The 21,632-nt window shown below is 41.3% G+C and overlaps 1 protein-coding gene across 1 annotated transcript; it reads right to left on the reverse strand.

Annotated features, from left to right (window-relative positions):
• Window positions 1-5,442: 5,442 nt before the first annotated feature.
• Window positions 5,443-17,372, reverse strand: USH1G (USH1 protein network component sans). The gene is made up of 2 exons (XM_007428025.1): window positions 17,209-17,372; window positions 5,443-6,688 (listed from the first exon to the last, which is right to left on the reverse strand). Exons 1-2 carry the CDS (start codon window positions 17,370-17,372, stop codon window positions 5,443-5,445), a joined length of 1,410 nt encoding a protein of 469 aa, XP_007428087.1.
• Window positions 17,373-21,632: the final 4,260 nt, after the last annotated feature.

Raw genomic sequence — 21,632 nt, forward strand, 5'->3', positions numbered from 1 at the left:
ACAATGAAGAAATTGAATCAGTCCAAAGTTTATTTTCCTTAGTTGGCTGAATAGGAGACACTGGACTTGAAATTCAGCAGAATATCACTTGGAGAAGATCTGGAAAACCATGGACCACAGCCTTAATACCAAATGCAAAATAGTAAACGCTGTTGTTTTTCCTGTAACTACTTACAGTTGTGAAAAGTGGACAATAAAAAAGTGGATGGAAGAAAACTAGATTCCCTTGAATTATAGGTTTGGAGACAGCTACTGCATGTACCTTGGAGAGCAAAAATCGAGAACAAGGAGATTTTAGATTGCATCAAGTCAGAAATACAGATAGTCCTCGATTTACAACCACAATTGGGACTGGAACTTTAGTTGCTAAGCGATGTGGTCATTAAGTGAGTTGCATCCAATTTTACAACCTTTTTTGCTGCAGTCATTAAGTGAATCGCATGGTCGTTAAGTGAATCCGGCTTCCCCCATTGACTTTGCTTCTCAGAAGCCCCCTGGGAAGGTCACAAATGCTGATCACATGACCCCAGGATGCTGCAACCATTGTAAATACATGCCAATTGCCAAGCACCTGAAAGAACAGTGTTTTAGAGCAGTGTTTCTCAACCTTGGAAACTTTAAGATGGGTGGACTTCAACTGTTAGAATTCCCTAACCAGTTGCTGGCTGGGGAATTCTGGGAGTTGAAGTCCACCCATATTAAAGTTGTGAAGGTTAAGGAACACTGTAGTAGAGGGTAGCAAGTTGGGGGAGGTTGCTCTACATTGTAGCTATTCAGTGTGCATAATAAAACAAATCCATCTGCATATGAACCCTGAAAACATCTATGATAATTGATACTTGGGTTACTCCCATCATCTGGGCTTCATTCAAGAACTGAGCACATCACAGAGCAAGTACCGATTGCTGATCACAGAGCTATTACTAAACTATAGAAAATGGGACCCACTGTTAGGTTAAGCAGATTTTGGAAAGATCTAGAATGGGATGGACAGCTGTGGCCTCAGATCTAAATGTGTCCCTGGACCTGGTGTTCTGTTAGCTTTGTTTTATGGGCCTCAGAGCCTCTTTGTGTAGCTGAATTTCGGTGGTACAGTTGCTGAAAATGGGCAACACGGTGTTAGGTGGGGAAACCTACAAAAGACTTAATACAGCCAAAACAGCCAAACTCCCCACAGACAATTACCACACTCACAAACCACAGAATATTTCAGAGAAATACCACTGAATAAACTGAATTCAGAATTGTAGCTAAATGTAGGCAGTAATGGCTGATATGAATAAATGCTTCATTATGCCACAATATATCACAGTTCAGATTTGCCTAGTGTTGATCCTCGGATGTGCATTACATGTGAATGTAATCTTACACTGCAGAATTGTATCTCACATTCCCATATGATAATGGGCTATTTTCCCCATATTTTTTTCAGTGGGGTTTTGTTGGGAAGGGGGAATTTTGTAAAACTCATGACACAATATGGGGAAAACACCATAGCATAATGGAACAATCCCTTCAGTAACCAACTGATGTGGTTGGTGGAAAATGGGCTTAGAGATACATTATATTTTGTACCAAGTGGAATAAAAAGCTATGAAGAACACAGAAGAAACTCCTGCCTGCTTGGGTGTGTAGGAGGTTGAAAGGAATGAGTATGGCAGGAGAAGGCAGGGCTCCTATAACTTTACTATTAATGTAGCACACATATGTCATCATGTCTTCCAGAATGGCATCTTGCACAAGAGTTAAGGGTGCTGTCTTAGATTATATCTAATCACTCAACTTGCACAAGATCTACTAAAGGTCCCATTCAAAATAGGGCCAGCACAATGGTGGATTGTACTTTTAGCATCACAATGCCTAATTACCCACAAGATGAATACAAAGCCAGTTTACAATTTTAGATAGTTAGTTTACAATTTTAGGTAGTTAGCATGAGGCATCTTCATCAGTATCTGTATCAGTATCAAGGATCTCCGTGTGTAAGAAACAGTCAAGAGCTAGTTCTGACAACTTTTGGACTTGGCAACAGATGTAACTCAGGAGCATTTCCTTGTGTGTCATTCTGGTTGTGCTTGAAGAGCTTCAGAGAAGATGTCCTTCTCCAGGTGCCATCACTGTGGGAATACATGGCCCACTTCTAAGAGACAGGGCATGATGGCACAAATTTAGTGTGCCCTCCCAAGGAATATGAGATTGGTGCCAATCTTGCTTTCTGTCTGAGGCAAAGCAAAACATTTCTTTTTGCCTACACACTGTAAAATGTCAGACTTTTTTGTTTTTATTGACCGGCCTATTGCTGAGGAAGGGGCTAGACAGACTAAGGATCTTGCTGAATATAAAATACCTTCTTATACTACTATATGTGAAGATAAATCTCTACTAGCATCATTTGCCCAGAAGAATGATGCAGCCATTTCTCTGTCAATACTGATTACCCCTGTGGAAGAATTAGTAATGGCTGCAGGTTCACCATCTTTCCAGAGATTATTTTCCTATAATAATCCAGCTTCTGGATTCAATGCTGTCCACGTTTTATACTTCATATTGTTTGAATACAATTCTCTTAACTAAATTCAGTACTTCAATAAGTTGCTTATATTGGTATAGTCTGTTGCACAGGAGTTCAAATTTAATTAAGGATTCAAAGTATATATGAAGAGAGCTGTACTCTTAGCACCTATGATTTTTTTTCATATTTTCATATTCCAAAAATTTACAAAGCCAAATTAGAGATTAGCAAACTGGAGAGTTATGGACCTTGTCCTAAAGTCCGAACCAGCTAGTAACTGAAACTGAAGTCCTAAATAAATCAATCTAATGAATTCTGAAAGTCTTCAGTACCTATATGTAGAATTGCACTGAAAATTCACTTCTGAAATACTTACAGACAGTAAGTGAATTCACCATCTCCAGAGCTAAATGATTATCTTATTGGAACAAAACAGCCAAATCATTTGCTGCAAACTGTGTACAATTACTGTGGGATATTTTAAGCCAGTGTTGTCCAAACTTGGCCACTTTAAGATGAGTGGACTTCAACAGAATTGTTGAAGTCCACTCCCAGAGTTGAAGTCCACTCATCTTAAAGTGGCCAAGTTTGGACAACACTGTTTTAAGCATTTTAAATGGCCCAGCCCACTGAAGCAGGAGTGCATGTTAGCAGATGCTGTAATATTTTTTTGAAATTCACATTAAAGTTCTGGGAAGTAGAGGTAAGCATCTGTAAGTGTGTTACCTGATATCTTGAATATCAGTGAACCCCACACATTGTCAATGGGAAATTTCCTACGGAACATGCCCCTCCCTTGTGTTGGTGCTGTTTTTTTAAAAAATATTTTATTTTATATGCTTTTCTAGAAACATCCATTTAAAGCATTTAAACACCTCATTGTAAATGCACCCATTGTCACCCAAATTTGTATGGTTTTTTTAAAAATAAAAACTAATTATTTAAACCTTTTGTGATTAGGGCTTTTAAATGGTCTTCCCCCCCCCCCCAGATATATTTTGATATAGTACGACTACCATATCTGAGCTACAAAAGTCTTTATAACCACTAAACGGCAGCAAGGAGATGCCAAAAACCTTAACTGTTTAGTGCTTACTAGTGGTAGTCCAGATTTTTGCAGCCCATATATAGCAGCCTTCAATAAACGGCATTAAGAGTATGCATTCATTGTTGTCTTTCCCATAAATTGTTCCTCTTGTTATCTAGTTATTTTTCACAGACCTGTGACTCTAACTGCATCAAAAAAAAAACAAAATCCCAAGATCTCAAATTTCTACCCTGCTAAGTTTCTACTATTTTACCAGGCACTTAAGACATATGGAATAAGAAATCATCTTTATTAGATCATCTTTATTTTGCATGCTAGCTTCCCCAGTAGTTTATTTATTTTAGTTTAATGCAAGTGCGTTCCTCCCCTCCCCCCTTAAAAAAAGCTCTTTAGCACCAGACAAGCTTCCGCAGACAGTAAAGCAGAAAAAGGGAGCTGAGAAAGAACTGAGGCCTTTCGTTGTGGCATTCATGTTTCCTACTGATCGGATCTGTAGGAAATATTTTCTGGCAACTTAGAAGTATTTTTCCCTTGCGTTCATGGCTATCTGTAATGGAGAAAACAGATTTTGTTAATGAACAGTGACATCAGCATTCCATTAATGAACAGCAACTTTAACAGGAAACAGATGCTAGTCACTAATGCAAAAGCATGAAACGGGGGAAAATCCATTGTAAAATCAGCCGTTAATTCCTCAAAATGTATCTCAGAGCTGTCCTTGGCATGCTACGTCCCCGATTTCTGTTATGCCTTAAAACAATAGGGATGCTGTTCTGTAGCAAAACAGTGATTTGAAAACATAACCTGAGAATGAAATGGACTGGACATACTGTTATGAAGAGGCAGCATTTGCTTTAAAGAGGAGAGAGATCATGCCAAGAGCATGCTTGACTGATAGCTCCTGGACTGCCAGTATCCAGTATTAGATTTACCCAGTGGAGGTGGAGAGCAGACCTCTTTACAAGCCTAGATGTCCAGGCTGCTCAGATCTGCATGCTTTTGTTTAAAGCTTTGGACAGGGCTCAGTGAGGATGAAGGGGATAGTAAGTAACGTGGCCAGAGGGGAAGGTGGGGGCAGGGGGTTTACTACCAGAAATAGGTACAAAGAAATAGCTGGGGCAGAAAATGTGCCCCCCCCCACACACACACACAGGCATGTGGCTGCTGACTGGCCACCTGTCCCAGCACAGGTGCTGGCTCTGAGGCCCTGTACGAAACTGGGCATCAGTAGGACTGGATGATGCTCTTGCTATTGCCACCTCACGCTGGAACAGGTCTGTTAGGGTGCCATTTGTTACAGGCAGGTTCTTGCCTCCTCCTGTATCCCCCTGCCACGCCTTGTCTTCCTGACAGGGCTGTCTCCCACTGACCCATTCTCAGTGAAGTTATTCAAGATCACTCCCCGCTATGTGAATGGATGAGTGTTATGGATCTCCCTGGCAAGACTGGTCATTTGTGAAGCACCTAAAAGGTTCCACAAAAGCCAGGGCACCCCTTCAACCCAAAAGGATTGTCCATTTAGAAGGTAAACAATGTATTTCCAATAACTTTAATGGAAAATAAATTAGGATAATACTGATTAGGGGTAATAAGAATCCAGAACTAAGAAAGCTGCAGAACATTATGTCAATATATCGAGCACCTCCATTCTTATTTATAGCTACTGAAACATTTATATAGACTCCTTTTTATCATTCAGATTCTATCAATTAGGTTGGCAAGCTCCCATCAAGTTTTAGGTAGAGTTTCTTCTAACACCTGATCTACTAAAGCACTCCATATTTATATGAGATGTGTGTAAGAAATATCCTTCTAAGTTATGCTTATCAAATGTTGAAGATCTGAGGGCACCCACAAGTATGAAGTTTAGTAGTTCTATTGCTTACAGGTCCGTGTCTTCTATGACATCAGGGTTGTCCAAAGTCTGTTTCCTTCTTTGAACAGCATCCAGAATCTTTTTCCTGGGTCCCAGTGGAATACTGATACTTTTCAGATCATTGTCTGAACACAACATAAGAGCTTCCAGATCTATTTTCTCCTTCTTAAGGATAGAAATAAACTCAAACATATTCAAAGAAGCCAGGAAGGTCTCCAGAGGGCTAGTGTCAGGTTCAATATCATCATCCAGACCCAGTTCCACTTCATCCCAGGGCAAATCCTCCAGATTCCTCTCCTGCAGGCTGTTGGCACTGCCAATACTGTCATTAAGACTTGGCGAGCATTGTAGGTGACTGTGAAGCTTAACACTTGTCCTATCTATATTACCTTCCCCCAAAATACTGGGATCATTTTGACCAATCCCAAATAGTCCACTACTGACATAATTCCTCCGGAAAACCATGGTGCCAAGTCCAGGCCGATTGAATAAAGAGTCATGACCAGAATCAGTACTGACCTCAGAGTGAGTGGAGTCCATGTGCAAACCTGGATCACTTATGGCACGGGAGACAGTATCTTCATCAGACAGAAACATATCCCTAACGTTTCGCCGGGTCCATTCCTTGGGGCTAATGTAGGTGCCTTGTTTCACAAACATGACATCATTGCCCAGCTGTAAGCCAGACAAGGATCTTACGCTTTTCCTCCCATCCTCATAAATTTTGAATGTCCCATCCACCTGTTTCTTTTTCTCTAGCCTTTTCTGGATTTTTGTCTTGCCCTTGGCTGTGCCCTGTATGGTGGCCTGAGAATATGGCAAGGAAGTCATCATGGACATGTGTTGAAGTCTCCTGCTCAAAGTGCTACTGGAGTAGCTGGAAAAGCTCATTGTGTCTGAATGGTCAGACATCTCTTTCTTGTATCGCTTCTCCATCCTTTCGTGGTGCTTTTTCTGCATCTTTACACAGTCTTTAATACGTTTCTCTGCATCCTTAAAAGCTTTGTCCTTCAGCTTGCTCACTAGCTTAGGGTTGAGACTGCTTTGCTTGGCAGCAATCGAGTCCAAGTAACGCACACACTCCATGTGACCCTTCATGGCTGCCATGTCCAGTGGTGTGTGGTAGTCATTGTCCAGACACCAGATATTGGCCCCAAAAGACACTAGGAAGGAGAGGCAATTCAGGTGACCATTGGCTGCTGCCAGATGAAGAGGTGTGTTCCCCCAGATATCACATTTGTCTGGATCGCCCCTAAAATGATGTAAGAAACAGATAGTAAGTTCTCAAAGAAGTCTGTAACTGTCATTTGTAGATGTTCTTTCAAACTTAGAAATACATAAACCAATTTTCCCTAACTTCGTCACTCTCCAGTTGTGTAAACTTCAATTCCCATTCTCAATAACAGCTATGATGGCTGGGGAATTCTGGGAGTTAAAGTCCACACCTCTGGAGAGCACCCAGTTTGGAGAAGGCTGGCATAGACCAGCCTTCCCCTATTTTGTGCCCTCTGGGTGTGTTAGGAGATCAACTCTCAAAATATTTAGTCAGCTGCCATCCTAGCTGAGAATTCTGAGTTTTTGTCCCATCTGGAGGTAACCATGTTGGGGAAGACTAGCAAATACAATTTATATTGTTTTTATTCACTAGTACTGCTTTATCATCCTTATACTATTAAACTATTAGAGTCTTTTTCAAGCATTCTTTGGAGGAGGAAAGCCTAGATTGTTTAAGTGGTACCCAATAGTAACATTTGTAATACAACTTTATAAATTGAGGAGTGTATAGTATGTGAGAAGAGAGAAATACCCTATACATTGCAGGTTTGAACAGACAGCAGTGTACACATAGCTGTTGTGGCGAGCCAACTGGCATAATTCAGCCTTTCTCAGCAAGGAATTGCAGCTCAAGACATCTAAAAATAAAGATATTGTGCCCACTTTGGATATAGATGTGTATTTTAACACAACCTCACTTTTCTTCAATCATAACACATGCTCTGGGTCCACCAGTCACCCCAGCCTCTAGTACGGTAGGCTATCGTAGCCAAAAATCAGAAGGAGTCTGGTAGCACCCTTTCAGACTAACCAATCACATTATCATAAGCTTTTTTCCCAATAATATCTCCTTCCACATATCTTGCACTGTTGATCTGAAAGGTTCTGGGGGATGGGGAGGGAAAGATTTCCTATGTAGGAACACAAAACAATTTTGGGAAGGGAAAATTTTGGCAGCATGGTTTGCAAACTTTCTTGGATTCACATTTGTTAATTTCTCTTTTTATATATATAAATTCTTCTATTACTTTATCATTCTCAACTCTTGATAAAGAGTTGGTGGAGAAAAAGATGAATCTATGGAATAGAGCAGCAACTGATCCCTGATTTCCTTAGCTGGATCCCCAAAGAAGACATCCAAAATCTTTCTCTTCTTCTCTCCTCTGCAATACTTTACTTTTAGCTCTTTTCCTTTCCTGCTCATCTCGTGGGGATTCTTTTTTCCTTTCTGTGCTAGGATCGGGACCATCTGCAACATGGCATAATTTAACTTCTTCAGCCATTTTGAGTGCTAGAAAGAGGCAAAAGATTGCAGAAGCCAAACAATAATCATACAAGTCTCAACCTATGGAAATTCTGCCCCCAGGAAAGCACAATTTTCCCTTCTCACACCTTTTTGGTTTTCAATTCCAGAACTCCAAAGTAAGTCAGTGATTCGCACATGCTTAGAATCAAGTTAGAATCAGAGGCAGCAAAGATGAAGTTTCTTTGCTTAATTCCCTCCTCTAACCAGAATCCATCATTATGTGACCAGATGAACCTGTATGAAAGTCAACCTTTTGGGGGTGGGGGAGGCACAGAGGCCTCCACTAGACAACTAGATAATTACCACTGGTGGCAGTTGGGGATGGTCAAATTGAGCCTCACAGATATACTCTGCCCTGCAAAATGATGCTTGGCAACATTTAAATTTAGTTCATTTGTTTTATTTTATATCCTGCTCTTTCAGAAGCTCAAGGTAACATACTTGGCCCACTTCCAATTCCCTAGTTTATGCTTTTTCACTAAGATGAGAGAGACTAGGTTCAAGGTCTCCTTCAACCTTAAATTTCCGCAACATCTTTTCTATGCAGCCTGCCTGGAAAGATCGCTTTGCAGGGAAAATGGGAAAGAAAAAGAGAACTAGGTTAGATGCTCTTGGAGAAAAGCATGGTATTAGTAGAGTCAGAATAAGGTTTTTGCAGTACTTCTTAGCTACTTTGAATGTTATGAGACAAGGCAGGAGGCATAGTCTACTTTCTTAGTGTGGATATTTGGGCAGTCTCCCAATGTTAACAAGTGCTAAAGGGACCGTGCCATGAATTCTGAGCACTTCATCACAAATCTTGAGAACTCAAACACATCAGTGGCATTTTTCACTCTTTCACTGATAATGTGGGGAAAGCAAAGACCTACAAGAAGTGAAGTTGTCAGACAAGGGTATGCGGGAGCAGGGTTTCTTTGGTTGGTGGCTGCTCTGCTGAGTGGACCCACTTAGGAGCTGCACCAAGTTCATTTGGGCTGCTTGCTTAGCCCACCCTTTTTCCTTTGCCTTGATACTGACCTATCAGTAGTGGGAAATTGAGGGAAAATATCAATATTTGATGAATTGCAGGCAAGGAATAAATTATTGATAGTATGTGGTTAAAGACACACTGAAACTGAAAATGCCAGGGCTAAGCTTTGAGGATAGGGTGTGTGAGGCTTTATGTTCTGAATGAACGCCTGTGTATTAGAGTGAGCATACACGTCTCTGTGTAGGGAGAAAAACAGAATCAGGTCATACTCATTTTTCTCCCCCCCTCCCTTTTTCTGTCTCACTATAACCCGATGCATATTTAATAGAAAAATAAATACATTGCACCACATTTGTCCCAAATAGTGCTGGGCAGAAAAATCTTGTCCATGTTTTTTTCAACACTTCATATTCAGTTTGGTGGAAAAGAAATGGGTTTCTTCCCCTACCAATGGAGAACATTTTGATAAAATCCTCCTGCATGGGTACTACGTTACTAAGGAGTGCATAAGAGATAGTGGTCTGTCTTGCTGGGCATCATTATCTTCCCTTAGTCTGCAACCTCCATGGTTTTCCAGACATTAAAGTAACTCTCAAGGGGAAGTTATGATGGAACACCTCCTATGATATTTTTCCAGAAGCATATGCAGTTAAAGGAAATTGCAGAATTATGGAGGAAAGGTAACCTAACAATAAAACCAGCACTCACATCATCACAATAAGCACTACAAAAGATAAAAGCACAATGGGAATGAGATAGAAAAACAGAAAGCCCCTTTTGCAGGAAAAGGCTTGTTTTGATTTTGGCAGTACAGTATTGATCCTTACAATATTGGGTGTCATTCTTCGCTGTGGAAGGAAAAACAGCAACTTAAAAATATAGTTCCTCTGCAGCCTTCAGCATACCATATTAAGCATGTTATGTCATGATAGTCCTTTGAACTTGGAATTCACTAAACTTAAGCAGGAAAATTACCAGCCATATGACCATTTAGATTCATGTACAACCATTTGCTCACTATATTGAACTCATCTCTACATAGGAACAAAACAAGGATACCACGGTCAGTGAAATACAATGCAGTTATTTATTTGACCATAACCATTGACTTCTTGACCTGGGTGTTCAAATATCCTATGAGGGACCTCAGGGTCAGGTGGCAGGCAATAAATGCAAATGAAATTAAAAGAAACACATACATATGTGTGCCATGTGCCTCAAGTGATCGTGTTTGGATGCTGGTTTTGCTTGGGTGCTTCTTAATTCTAATTAATTCTCAATCCTGCCAGCCTCAAAGTGCTGAGAATAGGCAGGGAACACCCTGAGCAAATTAGTGTCCTCTCCAGCCAACCAGGAGGAAGTGCAAAAACCATCATTCAGTCAGCGCCCCATACCTTAAGTTATGACAGCTCCTGGAGTTATTAAAGTCCTGTCACCCCTGCTCCACAGTGAAGGGGGGGGGGGAGGAAAGAAAGAAAGAAAGAAAGAAAGAAAGAAAGAAAGAAAGAAAGAAAGAAAGAAAGAAAGAAAGAAAGAAAGAAAGAAAGAGAGAGAGAGAGAGAGAGAGAGAGAGAAAGAAAGAAAGAAAGAAAGAAAGAAAGAAAGAAAGAAAGAAAGAAAGAAAGAAAGAAAGAAAGAAAGAAAGAAAGAAAGAAAGCCAACCAATCCCCGCACCTATTGGCTTCAGTATCTGCTGCATATTTGCCAATCCATTGTTAAAAAATAAAAATTCATTTTTCCTTCATAGACCTCATTTTTCCTTCACAGAAATTCCCATTAATGCTGGGATGATGGCATGGCCCTGTGCTTCACAGTCAGATACTTCTCCCAATAGCTAAAACCGTGGTTGTAGGTTGTTATGGCCTGTCTATATTTGTGGAGTGTGTGAGGAGAGGCTCATTTAAGCGCAGAGGTTAAGAGGTGGAATAAGGAAATAGCTGGGTGCTCCTGGCCTAAATCAGCAGAGAAAATCAAGCTGAGCAATTTTTATACAGTAGATTGTAAAATTGACCAGAAAGTAACTAGAGGAGTTCACTGTAGGATTAGACTAGACTTCACTGTAACCATATCTCTGAACCTGCTCTTAAAGCTATAGAGAGTTCTGTGTATAGGCCCTGGAGGCAGGATAAGAAAATGGGAAAACAGCCCACCCCAAAACCCCAAGGACTCAAGATGCTGAAAGAGAATGACACAGGAATACAATGGTGGGTTGCCAATGCCAGTTCTGCATAAATACTGTATTTGGAGGACCCCTTTCTTGAGATCATATTTTTGCAGGAAAAAAAAATTCCACTTGGTATCACTATTTATAATTTGACTCAGTTAAATCATGTAGCCAGCACTGGAAAAATTACATGTACAATACCATTCCATAGTACAGGGGTCATAAACCTATAGATCCCCCCCCCCCCATTTTATGGAACTATAACCCCTCATACTCCTTATTACTGACCATGTTGATCAGGGCTACTGGGAGTTGAAATGCACTGCCCCCCCACCGTGCTTTGTAATCCACTCAAGGCTATCCAAACAACTGTAGCATTTATGCCAGAAAACCCAAATGGCATCATATGTTAATAGCTAAAACAGAGATATTTGCTACCCTTTAATAAAATCTCAACATCTACTGCCTAAGCAGGAAGGCTGCCTCACCTATCTGAAGAAACATTTTCTCTGCTTCTTTGAGATGTTGTCAAACTATTCCCTGAGACAGAGTGGTCCTCCTTTTTTTTCCTTTCAATATGTACTTCTTTGGGGGAAATCACTCTTCAGTGAGCTGAGAAGAAAGGTAATTAATATTTGCTTCTGAATTAGAATTTGAGGCTTGAAGTGATGAGGGGAGAGCTTATTGGTTTCTTCCCATCCCAAAGAATTTTCAAACGCAAGGCAACACCGTAATTGGGACAAGTTTCAGTGTTACATGGCAGATCACAGTATCTCTCATTCTGACCTAGGACAAGGTTGGTATCACCAATTACACAACATCCATCACTGTCTGGTATAATGATGTACAGTGTTCAAGCATCACACCATGATGCGTGGGCAAGGGGAATATGGAAAACAGAGACCAAATTAGTCCCATACAGTTAAGGGAGTGGTAGAGGAAGCAACCTTCAGATCAGCTTCCCACCTATTTCAGATCCTCATTTCTAGAGAAGATCTAATAGACTCAACTAGTACGTCGAGTTAAGAAAAACATAATTATGTGCAATTATCACATTGCAAAACAGTCTGAAGCAGGAATCAGCAAGTATTGGGAAGCAATGGGAAAATCCTGCTGTAAGATAGTCCTGTACTACATTGGTATATGCTCCAGTCAATGAAAACATCTATTTAATACAATAATATTAGTATTATAGCACTAAAGCGGGTGCTACTTTGTTAAGGTCAAAGTTTTTTGCAGTGCTGAATTAATAATGTTACAATTTCCCATTATTATTTTAAAAAAGTATTTTGGATAAATCAACAACAGGCTTATAGTGAGTCACAGCATTATCTTCTCTCATACTCCCTAATCTTTTCATTTGTTGCAATGGATAACCTGATCCAGTCCAATAAATTAGGCCATGGCCATTTCTATATGTGGTGTCTAAATAACCACATGGATTTGGAATAGTCTTTTTTTCCCCCCTTTCAGCACCCTTATGCTCAGCAGATAGGAATTCAACAGATGTTACTTTTTCAGCTTGGTAATACCACTAAAAGAAGGGGAAATAACATTTGTTGAATGTCTGCATTACCATTACAGTCCGTGCACATGCTGTCAGAAGAGTGATTTTTTTTTTTTTTAGATTAGCCAAGATCAGTTTTCTAGGCTACAGTGACCAAAATTATTTTAATACTCTTTCGTCTTGCTTGCTTTTAATCCATTTCTATACATTCATTTGACTTTTCATATTACTGTCTACTGGCATATGTTGACACTTAAAGTTAGAAACAGACCCCACAATTCCCCAATTTTCAAACAACACATGGATTTTGTAGAAAAAATAATGGGGTTGTGCAGTTCTTCAGTCACAAAAGGTACTTTGGAGTGTACATTGGTGCAAACATAGCACCTGTTGCAACTCTTAATAGCAGCAATGTTGTTTCCCAGGCAGCAGCAAAAGACAGTCATGTCATCCTGAGAAAAGATGCAGCTGCCCTAAAGAGCTGCAAAGCAGTGTTATGTTCATGGTCTCACCATCTCCAAAGCATCTTCTCCAAATCATTTCTTAATTGCTACACAGTCCTAAAAAACAAATACTTCTGTGATTCTCACATTGCCCTTTTTTCTCCTTACACAGAAGAAGTTGTACATAAGGAGTAGAAATGCCTGTGTGTTACATACTCCAAATCTTCTAACTCCCAGGCTTATCTGTATCAGAGTGTATCCTACGTCTGGAGTGTCTAAGCTATATTATCTCTACATCAGTATCACTTGCTCCTTTCAATCATCTCTTTCCCATCAGTGGTTAGTCTTCCTTTGCCTGCAATAGAGATGTATCATAGACTTCATCACAGGATTTTGCATCTTCCTACAAAAAGAGCAAATGAAGCTGTAGAAATTCAAATCCAATACATGTACTCAGAATTAGACCATTTCCAACCTGTGCCCCATGCCATATTTGACAGATTATATCTGAAGTATGTCCCTTTGGAAAGAATAAAGAGAAGCTCCTACTTTCACTCAGGGATAGCACAATAAGACTGGAAGAGCCCTCTCTTTGTGAAAGAATGAGGTTACCAAAAATGCAGACTGTCTTTTCTCTCTCTCATCTCCTGAAACTCTTCTTGGCTGAACTTGGCTAATCGTAAGCTTTGATATCCCCCCTCACAGACACCCCACTGAAGAGGCTGTCAAAGGCCTGCCGTGAAGAACAATGATCCTGTGGCAGCAAATGCTGACTCACCTCCCTTTTTCCCGCCTTCACATTAATTCTGCTCTTTCTCCTCATTAGAGCATAGACAGGAGGAGGAGAGATGCCTTTTGTCTAACTAATGAACCAGGCAGAATCTAGGCAGAATCCTGCCTCCCTCTAGTGCCTGTGCTGGATGAAAAACAACTGTGGATTTTACATACACAAACCACCCATCTGTTATGTATGACAAGAATATTGCCTCCTTATTCCTTACCTGTAGGTTAAGGGCTATGAATACTATATTTCAGCCACTATGATCAAGGGAGAGATACCAGATGAGACCCTTCCCTCACTGCTGAACTGAAGTGCAACCCACACCTTCTTGAACCAGTAAAGAAGTATTCCAGCATGAAATTAGCTGCCCTTGTTGCCAATCCTGTTTCTATTGCCTTGCTTCAAATCCCTGGTGAAGGGTGGCAAAACCTGGCATATTTTACACACCTTGAGGCTGCCCTTGGATGGTGTCAGAATACCAGGGAACACATTGCTTCAATAACACTATAGCTAAGGATGACTTAAGTCCATCTGGCTCAGAGGCTGGGGATGAGATGGAGGCAACATCATGGGAACCATGGCAGAAAAATGATGTTGCCAGGATATGTTTGTGCTGTGGTTAGGTACAAGTGCAGACATGGTCTTGGAGAAGAAGCCCGACTGACAGGTCCATGCGGCTTCTCACTAAGTCTGTGCCCACAGTGTAACAGCTGCTTAATTTTGACCCAGACAAAAAATCCCCAGAAATTTTACAAATGGTAAAAGCACTCTGAATGATTGAGCCCACAACTCTCTTAACCGCAGAGTTATATTCCCTTCAAATTTCATCTTTGCCAACACAGAAAATGGAACTGTTGTTAATTAGAAGGGGGAGCATTGATGCTCTTCTTAGGACAGTAAATCCTTCTCCCTCTCTCTTGCAAATTCCTTGCTTATTTCAATTAGGTTCCTGTATATATTTCTTCTCCCCCTGATAAAACATAGCCAATGATGGAAGCTTCTTTTAAAACATCAGGACTATCTATCATTTCCTAATAAGATTCTTTGCCAAAAGGGCAGGAGCATTTTTAGTACTATATCCTTCAACAGACAGCAAGCCCTTTTTTTTCAGTTCATTAAACACTTGCTGGGCTGTGAGGAAGATTCTTTGCTGGGAACATTTACTCCAGCTTGTATGTACTAAGAGCGTCTTTCTGCAGAAACCAACTTTTAATCCTTCTATGCCATGCAAGAATTATATGGATTTCTGAATTTCCACCTTATCCTACAGCTTTTGGCAGTGTTTTTTAAGCAAGGGATGTGATTTCCAGCAAGAAGGGAAAAGTACTGGTTTACCTAGTTGTGGCACTTAGAGAGAATTCTGTTATTCAGTTCAATTCAGTAGATGCACATTTAAAAACCAGTGGTTCTGAATTCAGCAAAACTCAGAAATACAAGAACACAAGAAAGTGTATAAATGGAAAAACAAGGGACATAGAGCAGGCATATCAGAGATAGTTTTTTTCATACTTGGCACTCAGGAGAAACATCTACTCCTTATAAACGTGTGTTATAATATCAGTCATGAAAATAAAATTTTCAAAAACCTTAGTGTGAGGGCCCTTATAGTTTCTATTTATCTATATGTATCTTTTACTTGTGACATCACAGGTTTAAAAGGCCTTGTGAAGATTTTATTTTGTCCCCCAAATTTGGGGCCCAGTGATGCCACTGCAATATATTGTAGAGATGGAAGTAGCTCAAAAGGATTCCACTAAGAAATGGGATTCCACCACTCACTGGTTGGCCTTAGGCAAGCCCTGATTTCTTACCACTAGTTCATGTATAAAATGGGAAGAAGACCTGCTGTATTACCCAGAATTATTACAGGTAGTCCTCAGGTTATGATGGCAATTGGAATTGCTGTCACTAAGCGATGCGATCGTAAAGCACAACATCACATGACTGCATCACTTAGCGATGACAATCCCAGCAGTCCTGGTTGCCATCATAACCCCAGGACGTGTGGATCATTAAGTGGGAAGAGGCAGGAGTCCCAGGTAAGGAACCTAGGGGGGCGCTGTGGGTGGGCATACACTATGGAGTGCAAGCAGGCAGGGAGTGCTATGGAGTACAAGATTCCTGGAATCTCGTACTCCATAGTGGGGCTTCTTGGGAGAAAAAGCAGTGGGAGCGACTTACAGGAGTGACTTGTGACCTTCCCTGCCAGCTTCCCCATTGACTTTGCTTGTGGGAAGCCGCCAAGGTAGGTTGCAAATGGCAATCGTGACTGTGGCTTGCTGTGATGTCATAATTGCAAGCCAGGCACCAAGTGCCCAGATCACAGTCACATGGCTATGGAAATGCTGTGAAGCCACAACTTCACAGACCAGTCAAAAGTCCCCCCCTTGTTCAGTTGCTAAATGAGTGGTCATAACTCAAGAACTACCTGTACCATAACCCAGCTCTTTTACCCCAGCTTTTGGGCCCTATCTCAGGAAGAACAACCTAAGAAGTGCCTCCAGTAATTCTGTTACCTTCCTCAGAATTTTCTCCTCCTTCTCTTCTCTTTCTATAATTAATATAATCACTGATTGTATCAAAGAAAATAACTGCAAACTGGCTTTGATCATAACTTTGACAATCCTAATCAGCCCAGCACCTTCAGTGGATGTTGGAAAGAAGATGCCTAGGATGCTAAATGGATTTCTGCATTGACCAGGGGACTGGAATAGATGATCTTTAAAATCCCTTTCAACCCTGACTTTCGATGATTCTATGAAATACTTCTTCAAATTGTAATGAAAACGAAGGCTCAGAAAAGCAGATAGTTTCTTCCCCCCCCCCCCATGAAGATATGCTTCTCTTCAGCCAATACATGACCAACACAAAGAGGTCCGGTGGGGTCACCCCATCCAAATTTTCAGTAAACCCCAAGGGGTGGGAGTACTGGAGTTCATCACAAGAAATCTGGGGGTGATGGAGACCATTCTAGAGCAAGGTAAGCATAACCCTCAGCAAAATGTTCAGCTGTTAAAAGTTGGGATGGGGTGAAGAGGAGAAATATCGAAGGAATGGATCCAAGTCAGACGTTTTCTGCTTTCCAAGTGCCTTGAGACTAATGTTGTCAATATGTCTAAAGCTTCATAGATTAACACATCCTGAAACCCAGCCCTTCCCCAACAACAGTGAACCTGAGGCATCTCACCTGCCACCACACACAGATGGAAGCTGCTGTCACCTCAGTGGCCTGCAAGTGTCAGTGGATACCCAGAAAGAAGGGATAAACCTTTTCCCCAAGGCCTGGGTGGAAAGCAAAAGAGAACAGTGCAAAACGCCAGGCTTACCCTCTGCTGACTATCAGCCTTAAGGCATCCAAGTTGCCATGGTAGGCGGCCCACAGGGTCGGGGTCATGCCATCTTCATCAGGGGAATTTAAGTCCTTCTTGGTGGCTTCCTTCAACAGGTCCAGATAGCCGTCCCTGGCTGCACGGTGGTACTGGTCATTCATGGTGTAGCCTTAAAGCCTGCCCATGTCACTGGGAGGGCGAAAGAACGGCACAGAGATGGCAATAGAGTTCTAGGAAAGCAGCTGTCAGAGAGGAGGGAGCTCCGTTGCCAGGATACTTGAGATTCCCTGCCCGGAGAGGGCAGGAACTCCTCATATTGAAGGCATATTATTTGCTGTGGATTCCCCTGGGTCCTAAACAATCTGGTCTTTACCTTAGCTAGCCCCTCGCAGAAGACAAGTCTCTTTCAGCCACTTACCTAGCGGGAAGATGTGCTTGGGAACGCAGCAGGGTTTGCCTTCTCGGCCCAAGATGGGAAAGAGGAAAAAACTATCATTTGCTTTTGGAAACCTTGGCTTAAACTAGCAAAGCAGCAGCTGCTAAATCAAGAATGCGCCACGTCAGAATACAGGGAATCATTCACCCCTGGGGTTCATGCTTTATCATAGAGCTACTCTGCCTCATTCAGCGAATTCTGGCGGGATGAATGGCAATGTTCAGAAATTATCCTCTTCTCCTCAGAACCTCCCCATGCTTACTCACCGATCCTTCCATCCCTTTTTTTTTTCCTTTAGAGCAGTGTTGTCCAAACTTGGCCACTTTAAGATGAGTGGACTTCAACTCCCAGAATTCCCCAGCCAGCCATGCTGGCTGGGGAATTCTGGGAGTTGAAGTCCACTCATCTTAAAATGGCCAAGTTTGGACAACACTGCTTTAGAGGGAAGGAGTGAAAAGAGAGACACACAATCATTACACAGTCACTTTAGACTCCATCTGCAAGCTCCCGTATCCCCTATGTAGTACCCGCTGCTGGCCAGTAATTTTTTTTATTTTATTTTTGTGCCTTTGAGTCAGTGTTGACTCCTGGCGACTGCCTGTCCAAGTCCTTGCAGGTTTTTTGGCGAGGTTTTTTGGAACTGGTTTGCCCTTGCCTTCTCCCAGGGGCTGAGAGAGAACGACTGGCCCAAAGACACCCATTTGGCTTTGTGTCCAAGGCAGAACTAGAACTCAGAGTCTCCCGGTTTCTAGCCCGATGCCTTAACCACGACACCAACTGGCTCTCTGGCCAGCAAAAAGTTAAATATATGCCGGGCCTGGCTTATGAAGTCATTTAGAGCAGGGTTCCTCGACCTTGGCAACTTTAAGATGGGTGGACTTCAACTCCCAGAATTCCCCAGCCAGCCTTGGCACGCCCCTGCACCAGCATGGATGAGCTCACTATCTCATGCATGGCACGCCACTATCTTTGCACAGGGGCTACTTAAATGCAGCCTAATCTGTGGAAGCATGTCAGCGCATTGATTATAACCTAGGAGAGAGGGGAACAATACACATGCACACAGAGGACACATCCGCCTGGAGATATAATGTATATTTCATGGGTATGCATGGAACACAGATCCTTTATCAGTCACAGCTTTGCAGTGAGTTCAGATAAAATAAGATGCATCAGTGTATCAGCTCTGACATACGAAGTTTCTCTTCCCTTACGCCAATATAAATCAATAAAAAAAAAAGGAATCAGCCTGCATGAAACTGCTATCAGAGATTTCATTTATTAAACAACAACAAACCTGGACTTGACACTAAAGGATAAAGATACCGTTAAGCCGAGCTCAACTCCTGCTGATTACACAGATGCATCCATGCAACTTTCTTGAAGGAGTATGGATATGGTTTGCTGTCTCTGAAGATTATTTTGTTGTAGACATCTCAGTCTAGCCTACAGCAACATGATCTCCCATCCATGTATTAACCAGTCCCAGTTCTGCTTAGCTTTTGAGCTCAGGCAAGATTGGGCAGATGCTGCCAGGTTATTTACTATTTAGTAGCCTTCCATTAAACTTCATCTTTCTGGGCATCCTAGATATATTTGTTGCATTCATGTGCTATTTTGGGTGTGTGTGCCTTCAAGTCAATGTTGACTCCTGGCAACTGCCTGGACTGGTCCTTGCAGTTATTTTAGCAAGGTTTTCAGAAGTGGTTTGCCCTGGCCTTCTTCCTGGGGCTGAGAGAGAGGGACTGGCCCAAGGGCACCCAGCTGGCGTTGTGCCTAAGGCAGGACTAGAACTCACGCTGTCCCAGTTTCTAGCCTGATGCCTTAGCTACTATACCAAAGTGGCTCTCATTTATGTGCTATAGTTTGTGCATTTACAGAATTTTTAGCTCTTAAATTCAAAACAGTGAACTGAATTCCACACAGGAATGACAAGGCCCTTTTTGGACATACTTGGTCCTCTAGTGCCATCTGTTGTTGGAGAATCAGAAAGAGTCTGATAGTCCTTTGTCAGACTATAGTAATACATTTTATTAGCATAAGTTTTCCTGGGTTACAGCTGATTTCATCAGATGTCTTTAAAGTTAAATTCATGGGGATGAGGCAGTGGGGAAAAAAGGAAGAGACTGGATGGTTATGTAGATGAAGATTCATAGGATTAGATTACATTATCAATGAATGATTGTATTAAAAATCCTATGTTTGTTCAGACTTCCTGAGGTAGCCTGAAAACTACTGATTTATGTAAGCTCAGCTGTCTCATGCTTAGTTGTGCTGGAATAGTCTTTTTGCTCCAAAACTTCTATTTTGAGATCTGTAAGGGAATGTTGTGGGCAGTTAAAATGTTCTGCTCTGGTTGGAGAACAAAATTCACAGGAAACCTTTGATCAGAAATAAAATCCAAACTCCACAACTGAGCAAGAGCACAAAAACATATGCAAACTTAAAACTCTTGTAATATTTTGGCTGGTCCTAATAATTTCTTAGCAAACTATTTATTTAGAGAACTTTTTGCTCATGGTTGTTTTTAATATTATTAATTACCAGCAGCACCATTTCTTCCAGCCTTTTTGAGCTAATTATATGTTAAAGACTGGAGCTTGTAATTTTTTAACTTTTCCCTTTTAAGATATGGAGATGTTATGACATTGACTAATGAACAGTCACTGTTCCTGATCTTTGCTTTAAAAATAACAGTCTTTCAAGTAATCCAAGATGTGCAATTCTGACAAAAAGAAACAGACCCCTGGCCACACTGGCCTTTCAAATGAAATATCTTACATTTACTTCAAAATTGTAAATGTTCGTTGCACTGTAAAAGAATGGAAGTAAGGCAATCCCCTTTTCAACAGCGCCTCTTTAACAGCAGCATGCATTAGCAGGTGATTACCATCACCATCTCAAAAAGCTTCAGTTGCTGATTTGCACAGATCAAATTTTAATTGGATGGGAAACCTACAGGCTTCAAAATATAGCTGAACTACAGGTTCCAGCTTTTCTCACCATTGGCTGTGTGGTCTGAGACTGCTGGGAGTGGTAGTTTAGTAGCATTCTGAAGGCTGTAAGTTTCCCATGAGAGGGAGCAGTAAGCTGAGCCTTTTCCTCTAATAAATATAAATATCTTCCCCAATGCCCGTGGGACCTGTTTGCCACTTTTCTGGGATCAGTATTAGAAATATCTATGCTAACCTGGAATTTATATCCTTCTTAGATTTACTTTCTGCCCTTTCTGCAAGAATTCAGGGCTGTTTCCCTAGGCATCCTTCCCATTGCACTTTCTTCTTGGAACAAATATGTAAGGTAGGTTAGGCTAAGAGCTGGTGACTGGCCAAAGGTCTCCCTGGGAACTTTGTGTCCAAGTAGGGACTTGAGCCGATATCTTTAACGTAGATTGTAATCATTAGGTCACAATGGTTGTTTATATAGCACACTAGTCCTTGATTAGCTGGGATGTGGTTTATTGAATTACCTAAGTTCACATAGTACTTGAACCCACTAATTATGCAATCACAGCCTAGAGTGTTATTGAAATATAGCCAATGGCTATTTGAAGATGTTACCTAAAAAACTAGCTGTCTTTAAAATTGTGAAGCCCTTGACTGTTCATCCACTTGTTGAACTGATTGTCATATCAGCTGGGAATTGACCTGCTCCAGAGGAAGTCAGTAGCTGGTTTACATGTCACATTGAACCAAAATGGGGTTTATATTGGCTTAACACAATGTGTGAATAAGGTCCTATGGCTTAGTTAGCAAACTATAATTTAAAAAGCTGGTTTAATGTGATCTCAGAACTCAGGGGCACACTTTTGACACCCTTTTATAGAAAAAGGCTCTACGTAGTCCTCCAGCATTCAAACATCAGCAGCTGAAGCTTTTGTCATTATGAAAATATGTTACCTCTGGATTTCTGCGTGTTAAAGGACACGGTATGGAGAAGTGCCACATGAGATACTTTTTTTTCCAGTTCAGGACTGACAGGTAGA

This window comes from Python bivittatus, unplaced genomic scaffold (assembly GCF_059951505.1).
Source record: "Python bivittatus isolate LINGU-HERP-01145 unplaced genomic scaffold, Pbiv_v1 ctg000080_np1212, whole genome shotgun sequence".
Lineage (NCBI taxonomy): Eukaryota > Metazoa > Chordata > Lepidosauria > Squamata > Pythonidae > Python > Python bivittatus.

Coding starts and splice junctions, on each gene's coding strand:
- USH1G (XM_007428025.1), bottom strand. CDS start 17,372: ATGAATGACCAGTACCACCGTGCAGCCAGGGACGGCTATCTGGACCTG. Junction 6,689..17,208: donor AGGCTGATAGTCAGCAGAGG/GTAAGCCTGGCG, acceptor ACATCATTTTAG/GGGCGATCCAGACAAATGTG.